Source organism: Hermetia illucens, chromosome 3, assembly GCF_905115235.1.
Source record: "Hermetia illucens chromosome 3, iHerIll2.2.curated.20191125, whole genome shotgun sequence".
NCBI lineage: Eukaryota > Metazoa > Arthropoda > Insecta > Diptera > Stratiomyidae > Hermetia > Hermetia illucens.
In genome coordinates this window covers 178,769,035-178,795,917 of record NC_051851.1, presented here as the reverse complement: position 1 = coordinate 178,795,917, position 26,883 = coordinate 178,769,035, and the positions used below count along the sequence as shown (strand labels likewise).

The 26,883-nt window shown below is 38.5% G+C and overlaps 1 protein-coding gene across 15 annotated transcripts in view; it reads left to right on the top strand.

Moving 5' to 3' along the window:
* Window positions 1-26,883, top strand: part of LOC119652655 (tyrosine-protein phosphatase Lar) — a 994,202-nt gene that overhangs the window by 931,539 nt on the left and 35,780 nt on the right. For 12 of the 15 annotated variants that reach the window (XM_038056909.1, XM_038056910.1, XM_038056920.1 and 9 more), the window contains 3 exons: window positions 1,735-1,885; window positions 7,696-7,832; window positions 19,084-19,380. In XM_038056909.1, coding sequence (XP_037912837.1) covers window positions 1,735-1,885; window positions 7,696-7,832; window positions 19,084-19,380 — 585 coding nt within the window. The remainder of the gene's footprint in view (window positions 1-1,734; window positions 1,886-7,695; window positions 7,833-19,083; window positions 19,381-26,883) is intronic. The other 3 variants (XM_038056922.1, XM_038056923.1, XM_038056921.1) reach the window with 1 other exon arrangement.

The following is a 26,883-nucleotide window of genomic DNA, read 5'->3' as shown; positions in this document are numbered from 1 at the left end:
ACTAGTTTTGCTCCCGAAGCCGAATAAACACCCAGGACACCCATCATCATACCGACCGATTTGCCTTATCGACACGGCAGGAAAGATGCTCGAAAGGGTCATCTACAACAGACTGCTCCCTATCATCGAATATAAGGATGGACTATCGGAGCGACAATTTGGATTTCGTCAAGCCCACTCAACGATCGACGCCGTAGACGTTGTTTTGAAGCTGGCTCGAGACGCGATGTCGTCTAAAGAATGCTGTGCCGTAGTGACATTGGACATCAAAAATGCGTTCAATTCCGCAAGCTGGGAGTGGATAAAAAGTTCACTGGCGAAAACGGGTGTCCCTAGTTACTTGACTAAGCTTCTCAACAGTTACCTTTCGGAGAGGACACTGTGGTACGACACGGATGAGGGATCCAAGCAGTGCACCGTCACCGCAGGAGTACCACAGGGCTCAGTGTTGGGTCCTCTCCTGTGGAACGTCATGTACAATGGGGTCCTTGTCCTTCCCGTGCCAAAGGAGGCCACGATAATCGGTTTCGCAGATGATCTAGCTGTGGTTGTCGTCGCGAAAGAACCTAAAGACGTTGAAATGTACGCTAACGAAACCATTAGCGCCATAAAAGCGTGGCTGGAGATGGTTCAGCTTGACCTTGCGGAACAAAAGACGGAGGCGGTCTTGATTACCAATCGTAGGAAGAGGAATACGATTAATATTCGCGTTGGTAGTCACGTCATCACTTCGAAGCCGGTTATCAAATACCTAGGGGTGATGATTGACGCTAAAATCAATTTCAAGGGACATCTGGACTATGCCTGTGAGAAAGCGGCAAATACCAGCGTATCATTAGCGCGGATGATGCCTAACATTGAAGGTCCAAGGTACAGTCGAAGATTACTTGTGGCCGGAGTGGTTCGCTCCACACTATTATATGCGGCACCAGTTTGGGAGGAAGCATTAGCGTGTGAGAGTAATCGTAGGAGAGTGAATATGACTTACCGCTTAGTGGCGCTAAGGGTGTGCAGCGCCTTCAGAACAATATCAGGCGAGGCAGCGTGTGTTATTGCGGGAATGATCCCGATAGACATTCTGGCAAGTGAGACACGCTGCCTGTACGAAACAAGGAAAATTAATTCTCTTGAAAAGGATGCAGAATACCGAAAGGCGGCAAGGCGAGAGTCGTTGGAGAAGTGGCAGAAACGGTGGGATGACTCGCAGAGGGGTCGCTGGACCCACACTTTGATTCCCCGTATTGATGAGTGGATCCAGCGACGACACGGTGAGATTAACTACCATCTGACGCAATTCCTGTCAGGACATGGCGGTTACAGGAAGTACCTGCACCAATTCAGGCTGGATGATTCTCCCTTGTGTCCTGAATGTGGTTGCACACCTGAGGACCCGGAGCATGTTATGTTCCACTGTCCACGATTTCTCTCAGAAAGGAGGAGTCTGGAAGACTCCCTGAAAACCACTCTAAGCCCGCAGAACATCGTCGGGGAAATGTTGAAATCGGAGGGAAACTGGTGTGCGGTGAACACTGCAATCAAGCGAATACAGGAGGAATTGGGAAGACAGACAGACAGACAGACAGACAGTAAACCGATTTTAATAAGGTTTTGTGTTTACACTTAAAAAACGAAGAACTCTTTTATCAATGAAAATAGATTAATTTACCTTAAAAAAAAAATTACAGGAAAAAAACATGGAATATTTTTATTCAATACATTTCTAATCTTTTCCAGGTGTCCCATCGCAACCCAGCAACTTCCGAGCAACAGATATCGGTGAAACAGCCGTAACTTTGCAATGGTCGAAACCCACGCATTCTAGTGAAAATATTGTTCATTACGAACTGTACTGGAATGATACGTATGCAAATCAGGATCATCACAAGTAAGTTCATTTTGCTATTTTAAAAAAATAAAGACTAAGGATCTTTTCCACTTTCTGAGAAATAAACCTTTGGCGCAACAATCCAATTGAATCTGAGTCTTGAACTGTGTTAGAGAACTTCATTAAAGACCGTAATGGGTGACTGCAGGTCTACGATATCCTGCAGGAATCCATGTGATTAGTATTGCGCTTGCCTGTGATTATGTTATTACCCTGATTCGACTCAAATACTGCAATTTACAGCTGAGTCGACTGGTATCCGGTATCTAGTCACGATACAAATTTTTCTGCCACCAACGAGATTCGAATCGCGACCTTCCAAACCGACAACCTAACGCTGTAACTACTGATCTATCACGCATTTTTGGAATAGTCAAATTTAAATGCCCACAATCAAACTTTATTTGAACAAATATTGGTATAGAGGGTAGGCACCATATAGTGGCAACTTCGTGATTTTTTTCCAAATTATTCGGTTCTGAGAATGGGTCCGTGATATAAATGACCACTTTTCAACCCCCGTTCTCGCCCTTGTGAAATAAATGTCAAAATTGAGACCAGTATAGAAAAGTACTAATCGAGACTTTTCATTTGATACCTCACATAACTATATTTAGAAAGAAAATGCTCACCACCACCAAATGATCGCCCTTTCCGGGGGCAGACCGTGATCGTGATCTACCTTCTGGTAGGAGTTCCGCCAATTGTTCCGCGGTTGTATCCCGTGATACCCCTGCCACCTCGGGGCACGCGTGCATCTCGTGAATCTTTTCGGCGGTAGCGTTGCCGAGTCCGCGCAAGCTAAAATAGCGCGGGTGCTCTCCGGGATGCGCTGCAGTCAGAGAGACTTTAGCAGCTTCTTTTCAATTTTATCCCCGTCCAGGTTCCTCATTTCTCGAAGCAGCTGGCTGGGGGTCCGATCTCCCACCGTAAGCAAGTGATTTGGCTTAGCTTCCTCACTCATCGACAGTCGCTGCATCAGCTGCTCCTTCAGCCGGGGAAGCCGTACTCGTCGAGCACGTCTGACACGAGCCCGATGGTCTCCTCATCGAGGCCCCCGCATGATTACATCGCGTCACATCCGCCGTGACGGCCATCGGACTGCGATCATCTTGAAAACTACTTAACTTACACGGGATCACCACTGAATTTATACAAGTTAATGACGGTGGAGTCCCCAATTTCATAGATGTAAGGGCGTGTCATAATTTTGTATAGACAAAATCACGTATGGTAGCAAAACTTGAAAAAAAAATTGAAATCAACATATTTTATTCAATCAGTTGTAGGTATTGTATCAACCAAAAAGGTAACAAAAAAATGGTGTAATCAAAATTGAAGACAGCATTGATGATATTGCATGATTTTGATTAGGGTAGATTCTTGGGCGTGCTCAGAGTTGTTCTTTGTTAATAATGAAAACAGCATTTCAAGAAAGACGTAATTTTGAGGAATTCCTTTTGAGTCGGTGCAAGTGGTGGAAAGGCGTTATTGAACTGTCACCTTTCAGGAAAGCGGGTTGAAATTGGGATTGCGAGCACAACCTATTGTAGGTATATTGTAATCAATAACAAGGAAGATATTGCTGTTTTCAGGATTATTAGATCATGTTCCACCAGGTGCCCTATTCGAGTTGAATCTCAGAGCTTGAATTACTATTATCGCTATGTTGGTAGACCTCGGATATAGATAAGTTTATAGCCATGGGGAAGGAGAGGACTATCATCTTTGTTGAGAAGGGGCACACTTCCAACTCGCAGAAAAGTATGCGTTTACTCGATGTTAGGAACGAACTAATGGCGAGTATTTTTTTCATGATAATGGTTGGGATTTTATCCAGCCTGGTGGCATTTTTATTCTTGATCTGCTCGGCGTAGCTTGCAATCGCTTTGGATTTGATGAAGGTAAATGGCGGGATAGAGTCCTTGAGTTTGGTTAGGGGAATTTAGTGGAGTGGAGTATCAAACGAAAGGTACTTTGCAGAACAGATCTAAGACTTGAGAGGTAACACCACTGTAGAATGTCCCAGTATTCGATTTTTTTATTGACTTCAAAAATACTTTGAATTCTGAAGAATATGGGGCAATAATTGAAATTACGAAAAAACAATTGTCCCATGGAATTTCGAATCTTGCCTGTAACGCTCCGAGAGGGGTTTTTCGATTAGACGAGATGACGTAGTGTCTTTAAATACATTTTTTTCTTACCATGAATTTTATAAAATGACACGCAACATAACTCGAACAATTTTAAATATTTTTATTTGAAAATTTAATCAAATTTTCACAAAAAAATTACAAAGAGGATGACCTAAGCAATTTTCAATAAGTTTATTTTTGACAGTTTTTATTGACCGATCAAATCATTTCTTGGTGGTGAAAATTGAGAAACTATAAACAAACACTCGCCGATTTTTTTTAAAAATCAATATATCTAAAATTCCGTACGTTATTCTCTAGCTACACTGATTTAGATGAAAACAATTTTTTTTCTTTTCTTTTTTAAGGTTTTGTGTGAAACAAAACCTTATTAGAATGGTGACGGTGTCTGTCTGTCCGTCTGTCCGTCTGTCTGTCTGTCTGTCTGTCTGTCTGTCTGTCTGTCTGTCTGTCTGTCACACCCGATTTATTCGGAAACGGCTGGACCGATTGTCACGAAAATTGGTGAGAGTATGTAATCTGGTGATCCCTTTACATGCAGTAAGTGGCGCCATCTTGGGTTAAGCTTAAGAGGGGGCTCCCCATACATGTGAATGGAGGGTGCAAATTTTTTTTTCACAGAATGTAGCCACGTGGGGTATCAAATGAAAGGTCTCAATTAGTACTTTTTGAAACTGGTGCAATATTTGATATTGGGTGAAACATGGAGGAGTGAGCGCTCAAAATATGACCCCCAAAAAGTGTAACAGGTCTCGTTCTCAGAACCTCTCCAACCGAAAAATCTGGAAAAAATCACAGTGGTGCATCTCTACGAAATCTAGGCCTCAAAATATATCCGGTTCCGATATCTGCACAAATAAAGTTAATAATAGTATATTTCCACATTTTAGAAATTTACCCGGCACCCCCCCTTATGTTCATCCCAGAAATACAAAATTTGGCATGAGTGTAATGAAGAATATAATGCATAGTTTGGTCAAGTTTGAAGAAAATCCAACTATTATTAACAAAGTTATTGGGGGTGAAACTTTACAATTTTTTGTGAATTTCGTGCACTCTACAACCCGCATGACGTCATCATGACATATCAATTCGTCAATACCACAACGAAATGAATTCTTATGAATTGGGTCGCAGACAATTATTTTGTTTTAGTTTTTTAGTTATTTGTCAACCAGACATGTGTGTATGTAGGTATATAATATTGCGTGCTAATGAACTTTGCGGGTAGTGCCTAATTCAGATAGATATAAGACGTAAATCGGAATTATGGGTACGATAAATTTAGATACGTGCATATATGTGTACAGCAGGTAATAGGCAGTTTGTTTGTTTAGGGTGAGCGTGATATCTATGGCTCTAATATGTACGTATGTCTCGTAGTTTGGAAAAATATGAAGGATTATGTTGGATTTGTAGCTATATACGGACAGAGAAATGTGCGTCTCTTACATAAGATGAACACAAAACCTTTATACCCGAAGCGCGAGCTTCCGGTATTCCGACTTGTTTCTTTCTAATTTTAAATTGAGACTAATTATACTGCGTGCCGCGGAGCACCATAAATTCGACAGGCTTCAGAAGAATTGCTGCAGCAGCACCATCTTTATAGGTTCTTTACAAAAATTGACTACAATGTACTTAAATATATGTAATAATCACCCCCACTTGTGTTCCTTGAGGACCTTTTTACATAAAAAAAAAAATCTCGAAAAAGCTTGTTTTTCTAGGCCTTTACAGGGGTGTTACTTCGTAATGTAGATCACAAAATAGGGTAGCTAAGGGTTAGTCAAAATTTCACGTGAGGCGGAACTCGCTTCCAGAAACTACTCAACCAAAACTCTGAAAATATCATTTATTTATTTAATTAAAGCAATACGTAGGAAAGTAAATGCCTAGTTAAATATTGCGCTCAGAGGGAGGACCTAGTAAATGGCTTAACATGCGCCTAAAGCTAAGGAAGGAGATTGAGCAAACAGGCCCAAACTGTTGGGGGTTGTAGGACCGGCATAGCCTCGGGATCGGGGAGTGAAAGTAAATGACGAGCTCCGCGAAGGTTACCTCAAAAATATCCGCGCTGCTTGTACTCTGACAGGCGATGTGGAAAATAATATCGGAGTTGGCAGAGCAGTCCATCAGGCAATTGCAGAGTTTGAAAAGGGTACATATATCGAAGAAGATGCGGATTGCTCCAGGGAAGGGGGACTGAGGCTGCAGACCCGTGAGGGATAATCCACCCGGCGAAGGTTCTTTTTAAAAAAGATTGTTCGGGTGAATTTACCTTGTACAACTTCAAGAGTGCGGCAATCACGGACGAACTACACAACAATATTCAAGGATGTTTCTGACAAAAGACTTGAAAGTTGTTAAAGAAGGCTGAATTGACGCAAAGTCAGAGGAGGAACGTAGGATAAAACCAGACATTTTGGAAGCTCAATTGATCATGTCAATTAAGTGAGAACTGAAATGAAGTTCTTCATCGAAGATAACACCCAGGTCTTGAAAGGAGGTCAGGAGTGAAAGGGGTTGTTCGTCAAGGGAGTAAGGAAAGGATGTTGGGGAGGGTTTAAGTGAATAACCTAACGAGTGACATTTGCTGACATTCAGAGCCAGCTTGTTAACCGAACACCAACGGACCAAAAACTCAAGGTTGGACTCCAAAAGAGCACAATCCAGCATAGACGAAACACAGGCAAACAATTTAAGATCATCAGCGTACAGTAAACATGGATAGGTAAGGAGAGGAGGTCTTTGATAAAAAATAGGAATGGTAGGGAGCCAAAAATGGAACCTTGGGGAACGCCAGAGAAGGAAGAGAAAGAATAATGTATGATCTCAGTGGATTGACGCTAGGGCTGAGTTTAGACCGTCAAAGTTGGCTTTTCTGAAGTTTAACAGAATTATGCGCGATTTTGGCGCTTGAGTGGGGGAGCTCTGCATTAATTTCAAGCAGAGGGTGGTGATCGTCATTTTTGGCTTGGGCGAGGAAATAGAGAGAGGTGTCGTTCGGGGAGGTTGGATACAGCTAAATAAAAGATATGTACAATAAACAAGTGGAAGTTTATTGAACATATCGGGCGGGGAGACACGTAGGGCAACACAATTATATGGTGCGCCAGAGGAGGAAAAGACGAGTTTGACGCGGAGGACTTACACGACTCAGTCCGGTCCCTCTTGCAATAGAAAATGAAATACCCTTCGGGGAGCTCAGAGTTCAGTATATTTTCATCTAGCCAGGTTTCATGAATAAAACTTACATGATGTTGCTGAGCCAGCGCGGAGAGATTGATCGTGTTTCTATATAAAATCTAGTTCTCCAAATAAATCTCATACCAAACTCTGTGCAATACTCTATGGCAGTATAGAATGCTAGTACTAAATTAAAGTGAATATTCTGACATATGAAAGTCATATAAACTAAGATGATAGCTTTATACAGATGGAATACACAACACTTTTTACGCCTGAAGCACCGAGGTTTTAGTTTTGAACTTCAAATTTCAAACGATTTTTTTGGCAGAATCCTGTAGGTTTCCATCGCTTAGCATTTTTACAATAGTAGTAGTAGTTAAGTGCTAGCATCTTAAGATTTTTTTGTCACTTGCTTTCTATATGTTTCCTTTTATTGATAATCAACTTTATCTATTACAGACGCATATCAAACACAGAATCATACACCTTAGATGGTCTATATCCTGATACTTTGTATTATATATGGTTGGCGGCACGCTCTCAACGGGGGGAAGGAGCTACAACACCACCAATACCTGTTCGAACGAAACAGTATGGTAAGGATAAATCTTTCATTTTAGCTAATACTTCTCTGTCCTTTCAACCCTCCCTCAAATCTACCCTATCAAACAGTAATTATGCCTGACACTCTACTATATCAAGGCAAACATTATTGTATTCCCAAACCTCCCTTCAGTTTTCCCCTTTCAAATGCTGCCTGGATAAAGGTAAATTTAGAAAATACAAATTAAGGACCAAAAAAAATGGTATTCTCGGGTTTTCAACTGAAATGTAATGTTGTGAGTGTGTAGTTAAACGATTAGTTAGTATCGTTTACAAAAATTAAGAAAAAACTAACAAGGACTCTAGTTTAAGTGGATTTTTGGACAGAACCAAGAGTAAATCACAAATGTTACTTACTGGAAGCAAAAATGAAAAACATATAGAAATGTTTTGGCGAAAAATATCTAAACAAAGTTAGTTACGATATTACAAGGTTTTGGATTTGGTGTGATTTTGAGATTTTTTTGCGACACCATACAGTTTGTGACAATTTCCGCGATCCTTTAATTTTACACTTAGATGTGTTTCACATGTGAGGAATTGTCCATACTTTTCGCGAGATTTTGAAAACTGACATGAATTTAGACAGTCTCAATGGAAGATTACAGAACAAAACATTTTTCAATAAATACAGTCATCACTTTTCTTTTGTGTACATAAACAGAGGAAACACATTTTCAGATCATTGATTGATTTGATTGATGATGAAGCTTTTGAAATTGATCTATAATTTCGGTAGTGAAACCACCACTACCATAATTAAATTCTTCCTCATTTCAATCCGTAGTACAGCTTTTGGTAAAAAATAACTTTATTCTAAAGTTCGAAGATAGTTCTGGAGTCACCTCTCAACAAAGATAGGTATAAAATTGCTTGAAAGATATTAGCATTTTCGTTCGTTTTGAACATTTTCACAATTAATTCTGCAGTGAGGCCTTTCAGTATGTGGAATCCAATCAAAAGCCAGAAGATTTTCGATTTAAATTGCCAACCCAACTTGCTCGCTGCCATGCACTATGGGCTCACGTTGAAATTTATTATTTAAGCTACTCATTTAAAATTCAATTTAAATTGTCACGTAAGCAAGTATCATCAATCAAATACGTTATTAAAATATAAATCTCTGAAATTTAATTATTTCCACCATTTCAATAAACTCATCACATAGGCATACCATCATCAGATTATTGCATTACAACAACCTGCGTAGGGAAATATTGAACATTTCATGCCACCATTGCATTTTGTTTATTTTCACTAATTTCAATTTCCGACAGTTTTAATATATAAAATTTTGTAAAACTTATTCAGCGGCGATGATAGTTTACTTCGATGATTTTTCACTGAATTGTTAATTTTCAAACATGATACATCCAATAGTAAACATTTGCAAAAAGATATTACTTTTAACACAGAAACAATTAAAATACTCGCTGTAGACCATGGAAAAATGGACAGGATCAGTGGGGGATGGGGGTTTCCATATTATATTTTGAGTGAATAAAAAGTTAATGAAGACATAACAAGGGCGTGGTACATATCCAGCAGCCTTGAAAATAAAAGCAAATATACGCCCTTACGCTACCTACGCGAAACAACAGTTAGGATTACTTTATATATTTAGTATTCATGCTGGAGTGATGTGTGCATTGTAGACTGTTTGTAGTTTTATATTGAAATTCAGTGAATTTCATGTTTAACAATTTCTGTATCTACCATGAAAATATAAACAAAAATATTATAGAACGTACTCAATATATAATGTTTGAGAGCGCTTATCGTTGATGAGAGTGTTTGTTTTTAATTAATAAAAATAAATTATAAATGAATGTATGATATGCTTGCCGGCAACTATATATATGCGCATATTTACAGTTTTTCTCTCGATTTACATTTACGTAGGGATGCGATGCATGTGAGAGTTACTCAATGGGCTATTGTTAATTAGATTTTCTTCATTATCGAGTGTACATTTTTTTTTTATATAAAATTTGGTTTATAAAATGAGTTCAAACGAGTTCATTGTTGAGTTAATCGTTTAATTAATTTTTTGTTGGTGTATTTAAACATGGTAGATATTTTTTCCTTTTTATAATTTTGGAATATTCATATTTAAATGATATATTAGTTAATCTAGGTTGTCTAAGTTGAATAGACGTGGAAATGTTTAATCATAATGCACCTGCACAATGCACAAACCTTTGAAAATCATTTTAAAATCTTCTGAATTTGTTTCTTAATTTTAATAGAATCTATCAAAATATTGAATGCTACATCGAAAATAGAGTAGATGTTTACTAAGATAAACAACAGTTGATTTATTGTTGTTGGTAGTCAGCGCTTGCTGTTGTGTTATTACTTGTACATTCTAAAGTAAATATACTCAAATCTAATCTTTGGGAACATTACAACAATCAACCTTTTTAGCTGATTTATAGTAATTAATTCAAAAGATAAATTAAGGGAGCATTTTTAAAGTTGGCATTTAAGTTTCATCGACCGCGCAACAACTGGTATCTGGTCTAGGCCTGTCTTAGGAAGGAACTCCAGACATCTCTTTGTTGGGGTCCTGGCCTACGCCATCGTTCCATCCGAGGTAGGGTCTACAATGTCTTTTCCTACCCTTATAGACTTCGGGCTCCATCACCCTCTCCCATACGAATTAAATGATTTGTTCACCGCAGCATATTGGTCCAAATGTTATCCACAACCAGACGGTGGTAGTATCGTTCATAAATTTCGTCCTTGTATGGGCTACGGAATCCATCCTTCTGAAGGGGAGACAAAAATTCTTTGAAGTGTGGTTCTTTCTAACGCTACTAAGGGTTCGCATCTTCTTTTTCTTCAGCCTTTGTCCCGTTCACAAGCGGGGTCGGCTCGTCGTGACCGGCTTCGCCATTTGGCTCTATCGAATGCCTGATCTGGGTGCAATCTCGAGGCTTTAAAATCCCCATCCAGCGTATCAAGCCACCGTTGTTTAGGTCTGCCTTTTGGTCGTTTACCATCGACTTCGATATTCAGACCAATCTTGGCAAGTGAATTCTCGTTTGCACGAATTGCGTGACCATATCATCGAAGACGCCTCTCTCGCAACTTTTCCACGATCCGTGTAACCCCATAACCATCGCGGATATCCTCATTTCGGATGTGATCTAAACGTGTGACATCACTAGTCCAACATAGCATCTTTGTCTCCATTACCGCAAGATGCAGTTCATTGTCTTTTATGGTTGGTCAACACTCAGAACCATAGAGAGCGACTGGACGGACGACATTGCGGTAAATTTTCTATTTGAGACGTTCGTTGATACGTCGATCACAAAGAACACCAGTTGTGGAACACCACTTTATCCAGGTTGCGTTAATGCGTGAAGCAATTTCATAACACAGTTCTCCATTGGCTGATAGCGTTGACTCGAGGTATTTAAATCGCTCAGTTCTGGGCAGATCACTGCCGCTGACAGGGACAGGGATTGGTCGTCAAAAATTCAGTTTTGTTTAAATTCAATTTAAGACCGTGTTTCATGAGGCGATCATTCCATTTTTGAACAAATTGCTCGAGATCATTTTTGCTATCAGATGCTAGGAAAACATCATCTGCATAAAGCAATGTGTAGGGCGCTGGACGTTGGATATCCCGTGTGACGGTGTCCATAACAAGGACAAAGAGGAGTGGTGAGAGGGCAGTTCCTTGATGAACTCCAACAGAGACACGAAGTGGTTTTGATACACCCGCCATACTTCGAACTTTACTTTTCGGATCATGGTAGAGCAATTGAACCCAGCGCACGAGTTCTTCTGGCACGAAGTGTTGCCGTAAAGCATACCAGATGAGTTCGTGTGGTACACGGTCAAACGCTTTCTCTAGATCCAGAAAGGCAATGTAAAGAGAGCGATGCTTCTCACGGTGTTTCTCCATGAGTTACCGCGCAGCGTGCATTGCGTCAGTAGTTCCGCAGTTTTTGACAAATCCGGCTTGATTCACGGTTATTTCAATGATTTCGCGAATACGGTTGTCAAGAATGCGTTCAAAAATCTTCATGGTATGGGAAAGTAACCGGATCGGACAGTAATTTGAACATTCTGCTGGGCTACCTTTCTTTTTCCATATTGGAGCAGTGGTACTTTCTTGCCAGTCAGATGGTGTTCTTCCTTCCTGAATAACCCGGTTAAAGAATTCACTGAGCCACAGTGTTGGGTCCCAGCTCTTCGCTTTCCAGAGCTCAGATGCGATGTCGTCAGGTCCTGTTGCTTTCCCCGATTTCATTTGTTTTATTGCCTCCTCGACTTCAGTTGCGCTGACTGGTGGAACTGCTCCAAATGTCGGCAATGATTGTGGAAGTGGAGGATGAGCAAATTCTTCAGTTGAAATCTACTCGAAGTATTCTCGCCATCTATCCATTGCGGCTCGACGGTTGGTAAGCAAAGTACCGTTCTTGTCATCAACGCAACAAAAGTGTTCGATATCCTGTGTACGTTCGTTGCGGCTTTTAGCAAGTCGACACAGATCTCTCTCGCCATCCCGAGTGTCCAGTTTATCGTAAAGATTTTTGAAATGGTTCGTCTGGGTGACAGCGACCGCTTTCTCTGCTTCCCGGTTGGCATTCTTATAAATCTACTAAGGGTTCGCATATTGATAAAAATAATATTCTCTGTTGTAGAGCGATGGAAGTTAAGGTCTCTGAATTCGGCCTTTACGGTACAGCTCTAATATAGTGTTCAGGAAAAAGAAATGTCGTATTTGTGATCGAAATTCGACCCTTTATTTAACATACTTCAAATTATCCGATTTAAGTCAAATATGCGTCGTTTTGTTCGCAAACTTGTTGCCATTTAGAAGGCAACTTCATTATCTGAGGTTCTGGCCATAGTTGAGCAGCTCATAGTTAATGATTCCCTTTCAATCCCACCAAACACACAACAAAACCTTCCTGGCGTCAATCCGGGCTTGGCGATGGTTTGGGCCAACTCGCCGCACTTCGACCACGATCTTTTTCGCTTGAGGTTGTCGTACGTGATCCACTTTTCATCATCAGTCACCATCCGCTTCAAAAATGCGTCGAATTCGTTCCGTTTCAACAGTGCATCGCAGGCATTGATTCGGTTCAAGAGATTTTTTTGCATCAACTCGAGTGGCACCCAAACATGCAGTTTTTTTTGGAATCCAATCTTTTGCAAATGGTTCCAAACGGTTTTATGGTCTATACCCAGTTCCTGGCCAATTGAGCGAATGCTCACATGCCTGTCTACTTGGATGATTTCGACGATTTTATCAGTTTCTATGACGATTGGCCTACCAGTACGGAGTGTATCTTCGACATCCACTACACCAAAACGAAATCGTGTGCTATGTGAATCCCTATAGTATCGGGTCCATAAACTTCACAAATTTTTTCGGCCGCCTTCGTTGCATTTTCACCTCTCAGGTAGTAAAAACGTAAAATATGACGAATTTCTTGCTTGGTGGACTCCATTTTTGACGCACTACACCTTGAGACTGAAACGTACGATCACAACACTGTCAAAGAGACACTTGTAGCACAGATTGTCGTCTTCAAATCGCCGTATAGTGTGACCCGATGCGATAAGTACAACACAAGATATGTTTAAGTGTCGCCATCTATTGACAAAATACGACATTTCTTTTTCCCCAACCCAATATAACACTAAACTATAGAAATGTAAAATTCAAATCAGGCAGTTTACGTAATCTTTAGGAGTTTATGTTGGATTTGTCATGTGGACCCTACAATAAGTACTTTTGAAATTTTAGAGGTTGTAGAAGCCATTGTAGCGCCGGGAAAAATAAGCTTATTTTGGGATTTTTTCAGCAGTACGATGGAATAAATCCAAATTGGAAAAAAATTGTCAGGAAACATCGTCCTTATATTGGCTCGTCAGTCTGTTCGATTGTTAACTGTTCACCCTAGGTGAATTAATTGCTGCTGCTTTGTGCGGCGTTAATTAGAGGATTTTTCGTCTATGTCTTTGTTCAGCTTCTGTTTTTTTCTGTCCGTTGGTTCTCTCCGATTCTTCCATGCAGCTTGCCAAATTAGACCGCAGCTCAGTCTCGAGGCTCCCTTCTAGAGCCCTCAAATCTAGAAGAGTTGTATCTATCTCTCTAGCTCCTGTACCCATCGTTTCGACTTAAGGACACTTTTCACACAGGCCGAAGTCTGGTCCTGGCCGCTTGGATCGTTGTGCTCCAATTATCAATTATCGCAGTCACGTGGCGGCGTCCTTTTGGAAGCCGAGTAGTGGTTGCTCGGCGTCTGTATATATTGTGCTCTCCCACCGTGCTCTCAGTTTTCCTCGCAGTCTCACCTCGTTAACACGTCGTCCATTTATAACCTTTTTAGGTATGTGATCGTCCCCCATTCGTTGGGCAGAAGACGTATAGTTTTATAAATTTCGAGACTTCTAGTTCATCGTACAGTTCATGCAACTCAAGGTTGCATAGAAAATTCGCCCAAGGACTTTCCTTTCGAATGTGCTTAGCAAATTTTTGGAGGTTTGGGTTAAAATCCAAGTAGCACTAATGCATAGTCCAACTTCTTTCGCAGCAGTGTCAGGAGTATGCAGAAATTTCTCTAAGTCAGTTAATTTTCGAGATATGATGCTGATGTCATCTCCGTACGCCAACAATTGTCTCGACTTAATGAATAGCGTCACACTGGTATTGATATCCATTGCTCGGGTAGCGTATTGGAGTGCTATGTCGAAGAATGTCGGCGCCAGTCCGTTGCTCTGCTTCAAACCAGTACGTATTTCAAAAGGATCAACCAACCTGTTCTTGACCTGCCAGATGGAGTTGGTCATAGTCATCTTCATCAGTCGCACTAGTTTGCAGCATTATGTTGTACAGTACTCCATGATCTCTACTATCGTATGCCTGCCTAAAGTCGACACAGATTTGGTATACATCAACGTTATATTCCCAGCACTTTTGTAGGATTAACTTAACGGCAAAAAGCTAGTAGGTTGTGGAGCGACCCGGCCTGAAACCGCCTTGGCACTCGCCAATGAGTCGTTCGGCGCATGGATTTTTTTCTACACTCTACAATTTTCGTCAATATTTTATAGGACGAGGAGACTAGTGAGATACCTCTGTTTTTCACAACGCAATCCAGCTCCCTTTTTGTGGATGGGACCGATGATGCTTCCGCGCCAGTTATCTGGGACCTTCTCGTCCTCCCAGATCTGGTAGGCAATAGTTGGTGTATTGCATTTAATAGACCCGTTCCGCCGGATTTTAACAGCCCGGCTGGAATCTCGTCCGCGTCCGGCACTTTGCTTTATTACTTCTACTGTCGGAGGATGTGTAGTGGGGCTGCCTGTATGGAGGCGATAGGTGTTGGATTCAAAAGCTCTTCAAAATGGAACGTCTAGCTTTTGTTGATCCCGTAACCATCGCTAATGATGTTTCCACCTTTGTCCTTGCAGAGGCTAATTCTGGGTTGATAACCGGTTTAAATTGTATTCATTAGTTTATATCCTTGTCTGGTGTTTCTAGCTAGGTTTTCATTTCATTCATTCAGCAACTTCTCATCAAAATATTTTCGTTTCTTACAACTGATTATTTTACTCGAAATTCGCCATAGCTCGTCATAATTTTCTTTTTTGTCTCTGGTTGCACGTCGGATATATTGTCTGTTTGCTTAGGGTGATATTCTGTATTCATCGTGGGAATTTTACGACTTTCTCTGCGACTTCCTTGATGGTACCTTTAAGTTCTCCCCAAAACCCGTGTGCTGCTGATATCGTGTAGCATAGGTGACAGTTTTTCCTCCAGGGTGGCTGCATATGCTCCTCGATAGGATCGTACATCCAATACACGACGCCCATCTTTTACCAATGAAGGGGTGGTTAATTTGGTTGACGGTATCTGTATCTGGTGATTTCTAGGTCTGTTTGTGAATGCGTCGGTGCGGGAAGCATGTGGAGCTTACGACAAGATTTCTACTACTGGCGAAGTCAATTAATCGTTGACCGATATGATTGCATTCCTAATGGAAGCTGTGTCCTCCAGTGGTTTTCCGATGCCAAGTTTCGTTTCTGATTTTCGCATTGTAATCTACCAGCATTATTTTGACATCGTTTGTGGGGAATGAGTTAAACAGTGTCTCCTGGCGTGCATAAAATTCGTCTTTCCCTGCATCTTCCTTGACTTTGGTCGGGGCGTGCACATTTATGAGCCAGAGGTTGGAAAACGAGTCTTTTTTTGAGTAGCCAATGACCTCATTTGAAGACCCAATGACCTCGTTCGCTCAGTTTGCTTCCTTCCTTTGATCTGTAGCTCCTCATACAGGGGGCTCGCCTCATCGGCTACGATGACGTCCGGTAGGTGCATCACCTTTGACCAATGTCCATGTTGGGACATTCCCGCTTTCCGCCCAATCAGCTCGAAATACGGTTTAAAACTTAGCTTCGAATCGAAAGTTACTTCTAGGAATTCCAGCGATGACTGATGATAGGTATTTCAGCGATGGCTGACAGCGAACAACATTTTTATCGACGTAACTTTAAACAATTTTCGGTTTCCGCCGGTTTGTAAAAAGTACCAACTGAGCTTTAAGGTCCAGTCGGGAGCCTTCAGCCCAAGACTTTATAGTTCAGATAGTCTCGCTCACATGATTTCTAATTCGACGGGGGTACGGGATGTTATGACTACCCCGGCTTGCTTATTTACTGTAAACGCCACCATATAATATGTTCCACAGCAGAGGACCGAGAACAGACGTTTGTAGAACACTTGTGGTTATATTGTATGTTTTCGACCCTTCGTCCAAATCGTAGAGCAGCTTTCTGTGTCACAAGTAGTCGAAGATTATATTTATGATAATATATAGTTCGGCGTTTTCGTCACGATATGCGCTTTGGTAATGCATTTCATGCAAAAGGTGTTGTCAATTTTTTTTTTCACCAAATATAAGCGTGTGATATATCAAATGAAAAGTCTTGGTTAGTATTTTCCTTTAAAGAAAACTTAACCAACTGAAACCAACTGAATTTTGAAAAAATTATACAAATGTCTCTATACGATATTTAGGCCTCAAAAAACCCTTCATATCGGTATTGGTAAAAATGCAATTGATCACATAATTTTTCAAAAGTAAGGTACTTTTTTGTGCGGTCCTGTTAAATTCAGTCTATATATTCTCCGCAGAAATACGGTCCAAGCATACTTTATTGTATTATAGATATCAATCTGCGATATGTTTCCCTAATATCTATAATCAGCAACATTATTTAAAAGCAAATGCTTGTTTAGAATTTCCTTCCAGTTTCGATAAAAATAGAATACGAGGAAGCTACAATTTTAGATTGAGTTGTGTAATGTTCTCAAAATAGATTTTTGAAATCTAATAAAGAATTTTTCAAACAATTTCTTCTAGTTAAAATCCAAACATTTAGGGATTAATTTCGCTTGTAAATACTGTCCATTAGTAGTCTAAATTTCTTCCAGTTACTGCGTTAAACTAGCAAGATTTTATTTTTGTAATTGAAAACAAGAAAATTTTAAACTGTGTAAAATTCAATTCTAAATTTTCAGGCTATATCTACTTTTATATGAAATTAATGATAAATCAGATCATCATTTCTCTAATCATATAAACCAGTTTTGAAAAGAATATGTATACCTTCTCCTGTATTTGTTGGTGATTTATTATTACTTTACTTACGTATTTGTTATTCTTATCTAAGTTCACTTATCAAAATCCTGGTACCTTCCTCTGACCATTTCTTATCTTAGTTCTTCCCTTCATTCTAATTCAGCTTTGCTTTCTTTTCAAATATTTCATAATTCATATTATTTAAATAAATTTATAGAATTTATTAATATAACTGTTATGTAAGCTAAGTTTAATGATTTTTGATATTTCTGTTCAGTTTTCAACTTCTTAACGTATAGAAATGTTTAGGTGTGATATTGATTCTGCTTGAGTAGCAATAAAATCTTTTTCCAACGGAATAAGAGTGATTTATCGTATTTCAAGTATTGTAAGATATATATCACTTCAAATTCAATTTTGTGTGCCTATAAACAAATTTTATGTAACAGAGCTCCCATGTTTCCTAGAATTATTAGAGTGAACTTTTTTGATATTTGTCCTTTCAATGTTTGTTGGTACTTTTTCTTCCATTTCCATTCGTTTTATGTCCTTATTCATGTATGATTAATTAATATATATATACAATGTTAATATTCAACTGAATAGATTCTTTAAAATGCTCCTCTGAATGTAGACAAACTTGGTTTCTTGATTTATCGATGACCACTAAATCCCGTGCGAATGAGTGAAAATATAAAAAAAATAGATCCTGTACAAATGTTAATTGTTTGGTAATCTCATTTTTCACACCGATGAAAAAGGTGAATCATTTTTCTTCCTTTGAGTTGGAATGTGAAGTGGAAAGCATGATCATCAGTCATTCGTAGTTCATAGCTCGCTAAAAGACTTTGGAAGTTTGATGAAAATTGACACTTTGTGTTTATTTCTTCTAATACTAATCGATTTTGAGGTCATTCTTGGTTCAATTCGTTTTTTTTTGAGAATGTTTTGCAAATGTGATTTACTTTTGTAATGTAGCCAACATATAAATTACCTATATTAGTTACTATTGCCATTTGTAAATAAACCTAAAATTCAAGCTTATTCTAGAATTTTTTATACATTTTTTTTAAAAACTTCTGACTTCTAGCTAATTTGCCAAAATTGTAGCTAAAATTATCTTTGCGAAAATGACAACTAAATAGTGTTTTTAGTACTATTTATTGATAAAAACATAGGAATGCAATTTTAATTTGAATAGATTAGTAGAGCTCTGTTATATGCATCCATGAATATAACCTTTTTCATAAATTTTTGCTAATGTTGTCCGTATTCTGTTTTTTCGTTTCATCAAAGAAAACAAAAAAGAGACGAAACAAAAACCAAAAATCATATGCATATATATTATGCAATTTCAAGAAGCTACAAAATTTTATGAAAAATTGTAAAAATGAATAAGCTCAGCAGAAAAATATCCAAAAAACTTTTTATACAATTTTCGGTTAATGCGTTTCTTTCCCATATATATTTTATACAATTTATATTTTTCCCACACTTTATTTTTAAAATCACAGCATTTTCATTTGAAATTCATTTAATTTTTATTTTGTTCATCCCAACTTTCTTTTCATATTGTTTAATATGTGTGTGTGAATCAAAAAAAAATGCAAAAAAACCAACATATTCGTAGTACCGGGTGCACCACCTCGAAATATCAGCGCAGAAGCAACTAGTCCTACAACAATTGCCCTGTCTTGGCTACCCCCACCAATTGAACGTTCCAATGGCCGTATTATATACTATAAAGTGTTTTTCGTGGAAGTCGGTCGTTCAGATAGCGAGGCTACTATCACGACCCTGAACGCAACCAGCATTGTTTTGGACGAGTTGAAACGTTGGACTGAATATAAAATCTGGGTTCTGGCTGGAACATCGGTAGGGGATGGGCCAAGTTCACATCCGATTACGATTCGAACACTCGAAGATGGTATGTATTCAAATTTCATTTGGTTTAATTTTCTTTAGGAGTATTTTGAAATTCGAAATAAAATTTCAATCGCAAATATTGATATTGAATTTTCAAAATTTTTTAAATATAACCCTCTGTATTTGAAGATATTTCAAAAATTGGGCCCAGAGCTAGCTATTTAATTACTCAATTATTTGTTATTTTTACATCTATGAACTACGCTTCTTACTGTCTTTTTGTTGTTTTGGTTTAATAATATCTTTTCGGGCATTTATTTACTTCGAAATTTGAATTTATTCATTGTATATCAGTGCAAAACTTGCAATGTTACCACCATTACATTGGCAACTCGGCGACTTCAATACAAGAACATTGGATTTTTGAATTTTTTTGGAATTACAGAAGAAAGGACGCAGAGGTGGTAACGGAATCGACTTTTCTAGGCAATTTGATATGTGGCCTAATTTATTTTATTTTACTATTTTTCTACGAAAGTTACTTTTTGGATTAGCAAATAGCTAAAAGGACAACGAATTTTTGATGTCTACTTATAATTTTTATAATCTAGAAACTCTTATTAGCACAACGGACAAATGGTCAACATATGTATTTTCCAATAACCTATTTTCATTTAATGCTGCGAAGTTTTTTGGATCATAAATGAACATTTTGAATAACCACAATTTTTTTCAAGCCAATGAAAACCTATCGGGAATTAACAAATTCGGAAAGCTGTTTTTAAGTAGTTTTTGTTTTGGCTAATGGATTTACTAATGGTGTATAAATATTCAAGTATATTTATATAAACTTTATACTTTCATGTGTTTTGTTAGCAAAATATTTCGGATCTTTTTGAAATCAACCTATACTATAAGAAAATATCTTTTTGTCTTATAGTGAGACTTGAGGTCTCCTGTATTATCAGTTGAATTTTTCTCTCCATTTATAAATTATCGTATAAATATTTGAATTTTGAATTAGTACTTCTGAATTTGATATATTGATGTATAGTGCTAAGCAACACTCGCATATATACGTATATAATTTTGATCTTAACATGACTTTCGGTTTGATTTTATTCGTTTTATATTTGAAAGAAGTTGAATTATACTTGAAATTCTTCTTGAATCAGCTCGAAGGAATCGTACCTCACTGGAAAACTAATGGATATTTTAAAGCGATAGATCAATTCATACTAATTTGCTGAACCATAATTCAACTTTCGCCAAATATTTGATTCATTTGTTATGATTTTATCGTTTCAAAAAATCGTAGATTTAAATATTAAAAATTTTGACGAGTTCTTTTTTTCCCTAAATTTTTGGCACAAATAATTTGATTTTTGGATGAGTATTCAAGAAATTTAAAGAATACCAATTCTTTTTAAAAATGCACCGTAACAGAAATTTTTCCGCACATTTTTTGTTCACAAGATACAAACCTTCTGATTGTTAATTGTGTTCTACATTTTTACACACTATTTTTGATGTAATGAAACTAGAACTTTTCTTTTCTCGTAAACCGTTCAGTGTAAAAGTACTAATTATAATATTATATGTAGTTTTGAAAGAGTTCTTCACACTCTGCGATCCACAATTTTTTATTCAAAATGCTAATGTTTGAATTTTGTGTTCGACTTTCACGTATTTTGTGACAATGACTTTCCATTATTTCCAAACCGATTGTTTTGTGGAAATTTGAAAGCGCAATTTTTTTTGGATTTTATCAACATCGATTGATTTTTCGAATGGATGTATTTTTGAATTTTCAGTTGAGTTTCTATACATACAGTACACACTACCACATATTTTCGTGGTATGAATTTTTTTTTATTCTGATTTTGCATGAAAGTATGTTAGAGATTCATCAAAACCCATTTTTGATGGGATTATAAGAAACTTGGGGAGAAGTAAACGAAAAAATAGAGTTTTATCCTTCCACCACTTCTGAACGTCCGCGGTGACAGCTTTTTTGACTACGATTTTCGCTGCGTGTGAAATATTTTTGGTTGCTTTTATCATTTATGGTAGGCATTGGAGAGGGTGCTAGAAAGGTACAGGCAACTATCCTTTCAGATTAAAGAAAAGCCACAGTGGTATTAATGTAATCACTAACAATTTAGCTTATCTGAACAAATGATTATAAAATGACAAAAATAGTGAAGACTTTTCTTAGAATTAAAACCACGAATCAATTAGAAGGATTCTTCGATTGATTCGAATTAACACTTTTCTAGCAAAATTCTCCCCTCCCCTCATACATAAAATAAATGTTGAATTTTATATTTATTTAGTTTTGAGGGAAATATTAGGAAAGAGCACAGTCTAGATTGTATACCCGCACTTTATTTTGAGTAATACCCTTTCCGGTTATCTATTTACTATTAAGCTCCAATGTCCGATGCTAAACCACTGCAGCTATTTATGTGTACCACAACGTATATTTCATTTAAAATGGCACTTTGAGGCTTTCGTTTAATTTTCAATTTGATTTCATCACTACGTTTTCATTTGTTGGATTCACAGAGCACAACTTATGTAACAATAGTTTGTCACGCACATAACATAATTTGGTGTATTTTTAACAGATATAATAATAAGTATTGCTACTCGACTAAGCAGTAAAAATATATTTATTGCTAGAATGTGTTTCACTAAAGTGTAAGCACTGTCAAAGGATTGCTATCACCTTTTTTTGAATAAGCAATGCACTTATCAGTTCCCTGTACACCCTCACTATATAGCGTATTGCACAGAATCAATCACTGCAAATGTAGCACTTGCACACTGTTTTCACACTTTCGCACATCACTATATTTAATATTTTAATTTTATCAATTTTATCAATTTATAACCGAATAAAAAAATATTTAAATAATGGTCATAGTGTAATAAGCACTTTTGGCATCGTACATGCACCATCAAATTATGATTTCCTGTACTTATGTAGTAAGAAAAACTGTGCGATAATATTGTGTGAATGGATTGGTATGGATGCTATTTAGATGTCAGCCAGAATAATTCAATTGGAAGCGTGAATGACATTTCTCTGCAGATGGATGTATGCGTTTGCTTTCAAGGAGTGAACAAAAATTCACTATGCGTAAGGAATGTAAGTTCAAGCATTCAAGTTTTTTGAAAACTAATAGCGTGAAATATTGAGAATAATTACAAAAATTTATATTATCCTAACCCATATGCCAAATGATGGAACATGTATGTAACTGAACCATTTATAAAAAAAATGTATTGATTCAGATGGAAATTTTTAGCGAATTGTTATACCATATACCCATGTTAATGTAAGAGGAAAAGTATAATTTGTAAAAGTAAACAATGCAATCAGAATATGCTCTCCTGGATATTGATAATTCATAGTGCTGACATTCATAATTCATAGTACTAATTATTTTATATTATTAAACGTCTGAAAATACTCAACTGCTTACTAACACCACAGTTTATCCAGGAATTCGTCTGGAACACTTAAAAGTTCATAGGCTTACATTGAAAAGAATTTTTTGGATGAAATTTGACTTTACTATTCAATATATTTGCGTTCGAGGGCGATACAACGATTATAACGGTTATACAATTTTTCGATACCATTTTTATAGTACGAGTTGTCTTTAGCCTCAAAATAGGCCTCAGTTTAGACGATTACCTTTTCATTGGCACTAAACTCGCTCGGGCCAGATCCTGAGAATACGGTGGATGTGGAAGCAATTCCAATCCCAATTCATGCAATTTTGCTAACGTTTTCATTGATTTGTGATACGGTGAATTGTCTTGATGAAACAATATTTTCTTCTTCTTTAAATGGGACGGTTTTTCCACGATTTCAACCTCCGAACGCTCCAATAACGCTATGTAATAGTCGCTGTTAATGGTTTTTCTCTTGTCAAGATAGCAATATTATATAATACTATGCGCATCCCAATATACTGATGTCAAAGCCTTGCCACCAGACTGTTGCGTCTTTGCACGCTTTGGAGTCCACTCAGATGACGATCGTTTTGATTCTTGTGTGAAATTCACCACGTTTCCTCCATTGCCACATACCAATGTATACAGTCGGTTTTTTTATGGAGAAAGAGCTTTAAACACTGTTCAAAATTGTCGACTTGTTGCTGTTTTTTTGTCAATTGGTATCCTCGCGCGGCATCCACTTTGAACAGACCTTTCGCATATCCAGACATTCATGCACGACGTGTTGAACACTTTCGTTTGATATCTTTAGAGCCTCATCTATCTCGACCAGCTTCATTTTGCCGTCATTCAAAAACATTTTGTGCAATTTTTTTTCTGTTTTCGTCGCTAACAGCCTTTTTGGGACATCCACTGCGTGCGTCGTCCTCAATGCCTTTTGCTTCGTTTAAACTTGGCAAACCACTTCTCAACAATTGACTTTCTTATTGTAAAGTCCGAATAATGTTTATCAAACCAAGTCTTGGCTTCAACAGTATTTATTCTGCCATAAAGCAATGCTTTATTAACACACGAAATTCCTCTTTATCCGTTTTCTTCAAACTAACAAAAGTTGCTTCATTCAAAATGCTCTATCTCACAAACTAATAAATTGACAGCTGTCAAATTAGTACACATGTCTTTTGAAGGTAGGACCAACCCAACGGTTATATATGATCAAAATGCCCATGGAATTTTCTATTAAAATTTGAAATGCAAAAATTGCTCATAAAAATCGATGTCAATCACAACTGCACACTCTGTAAGGGACCCATCCGCGAGTTGGTGATCTGAAGGATGCTCTACTGTCCGAATTCCTGCGAATTGTAAAGCTGGTACTGAAATCGCATCTCATGGGAAAAGTAAAATATGCGCTTTGAATGTATTCGCTATCTCTTCACTGGTATATGCATTCGGAATATTACCGTGGATGAAGACCGACTGGGAAAACGTCCAGCGGCTGATATGGACTACCATTTCCAAATTCCGAATGCATCATCCTTCAACTCTGCCATGGGCCGCATGAACCTGCCTCCTGATATTAGAGACAGGGGCGTGGTACAGCCACTACATCACCGCCAAGTTGAGTCGCTGCGCGCTTATTTTTACAGCAAAGAGCAGGCGAGTGCATGAAGCTGTTTGCAAGGCAGACTTTGGGCTGACTCCACTTAATACGCGAAGGAATGATCGATCTTTCAAATCTTTGAGTGTAGGAAGTCGAAGGCAATCGACGGCAAACATGTGAATTACGTTTGGAAGCCGTTCGTAAAATAGATGGCTGTGTGCTGATTTATATGAGCCAGGACGGTGTGGTCGCCATTCAAGTTCATAAAAAGCTCATAATGAGACAGCGGATAGATTACGACCACTGCAGAATGTATGGTTTGACATTTGGGACGTTAGACCATCTCATTTCTGGCTGTCCTGTTTTAGTGCCGATGCAATAGATAAATAAAGCTTACAAAAACTGTTTTGCTCGAAACATGTTACTATAGGGTCAAAGCTCTTACTGTACAAGACCTTGCCAGTCCTCGAAGACCTGGGTTCTTAGAAAAAAACGACGAATTTTTGGCCGCGTTCCAGAGAAGAATCCTTCGAAAAATGTTGGGCCCCCTACATAACGATGAAATCTATAAGCGATACCATGACCGTCTGTGGATAAAATCTGGCTCAACAAATTGCGGTGGGCGGGTCACCTAATTCGTATGGATGAGGATGCTCCAGCCCGGAAAGTCAATATCTATGGTAGAAAAAGAAGACGAGGTAGACCCTGCCTGAGATGGAGCGATGGCGTAGATCATGTCGCCAGACAGCTTTTAGGGGTACGGAATTGGTGGACCTCGGCGCCAAATCGAGTTGTCTGGAGTTCCTTATTAAGACAGGCCTAGACCGGATACCGGTTGTTGCGCCGTTGATGATGATGATGAATTCATAAATGGTTGGCACTGAGTGCTAATATTGGGTAAAATCCGGCATTTGCGGTGAATGTGGCCACTCAGAAATAATAGTATTGGATCTAGGGCTTGAACCTAGTTAAAGCGCTTCATTCAAAATCGTAACGACACATTAGGAGACAATTTGGTCAGTATTACCCTCTCTCGTAGCTATTAACCTGGTTTGGCTCAGGTACTAATTCACAACTGAGTTCAGTCGTATTTGCTATCCAGTCACAATACAGATTCCTCTGCCACCGGCGAGATTTAAATCAATCTGTTTTTAACACAATCCTATTGTTGCAAATTCTATTCTATTTTTAAGGCTTTATATAAAACAAAGTGTTATTAAAATCGGTTCATTGCCTGTCTGCTTTTCCATCGTGGATACGCATCTGTAGCGAAGAGGTGTACACCGGGTTTCAGCCGATTAAGATCTCCCATATTCTGCCCCGGACTCTCCCGAGAAAACAAAGCTCTAGTACTCCTTCCCCGGACTATCCAGTCGTTAGCGGCTCATTCTTACTAATTGTGGTAATTTTCCTTCTGTGTCTCCATTTAGATTTTGCTTCTTTTAGTCGTTGGTGCACAAACTTCACTGTTGCAACTATTGTGGTCTAGGTCGCATCCATGTAGCTTACCACATTTTCCATCATTAAACAGGACCCTAGTCCAATCTCACGATTTCTCCGGGGTTTTAAGTAAACGATTTTTTTGTTCCCAATATTTCGAATCTTAATGTTATCAGAAGAAAGTACGTCGTAAGAACGATTTAGTGAAATACACTTTCCTTTGTAGGTATCTGGAACCTGAAACTTAGCCGCCCTTGGCCATTTTGAGCGCTTTAGTGGGACTGAGATGCTTCGTCCTTGTAGGTTCTTTTCCAGATATAAATCCTTGGAAGGAGGCATGTTCGAAGACCGCTTAGCCGATATGCACCTAGAAGCAGTTTACGAGTTTCTAAGATGGTTTGTGCTGGTAACCATAGCAGTGCCGCATATAAGAAAACTGAGCTGTCGACGCGTGATAGAAGTACAGATGGCAAGCGCTTTCTCTACATCTTCGACCGTTCGTCCGAATCGTAGAGTAGCTTTTCCTGTTGGAAGTGATCGACAATTATATTTAATATATAATTTGGTACTTGTCCTGCGATGATTCGATGGGAACTTGCAGAATTGATCGCATTCTTGATGTTCAGAGTCACAGCGGATAATATTTCTCTTCCTCAAAAGTCTTCCGGGTTAGGTAGCAAGCCACGTCGCTAGCTTCTACGATTCCCCTTCTCGTTCTTTTAAACAGGCCGCGAATACCTATGCTGTCGTTCTAATTATCAATTTCGATGCCTTGCTAGAAATTCGGTCGGTAGCGGGGCTACACTACCACGGGCTCCTTTCGGTGCATCCTCTTGGACTCTATTCCCTCCATCTAGAACTTCGTCATCTGTTACTTGATGGATGTATCTAGCACCGCAATCTGTGGCCCAATAATGAATAACTATTATACTTCGGGGTGTGGGACACGAGCTGATAGACCTGATAGATGAAAAGACGGGATTGGTAGTCGAGTCTCCCAGAAAATTAGGCTGCAGAACGGTTGAAGAATAGAGCAGGCTTCTCAAGAAG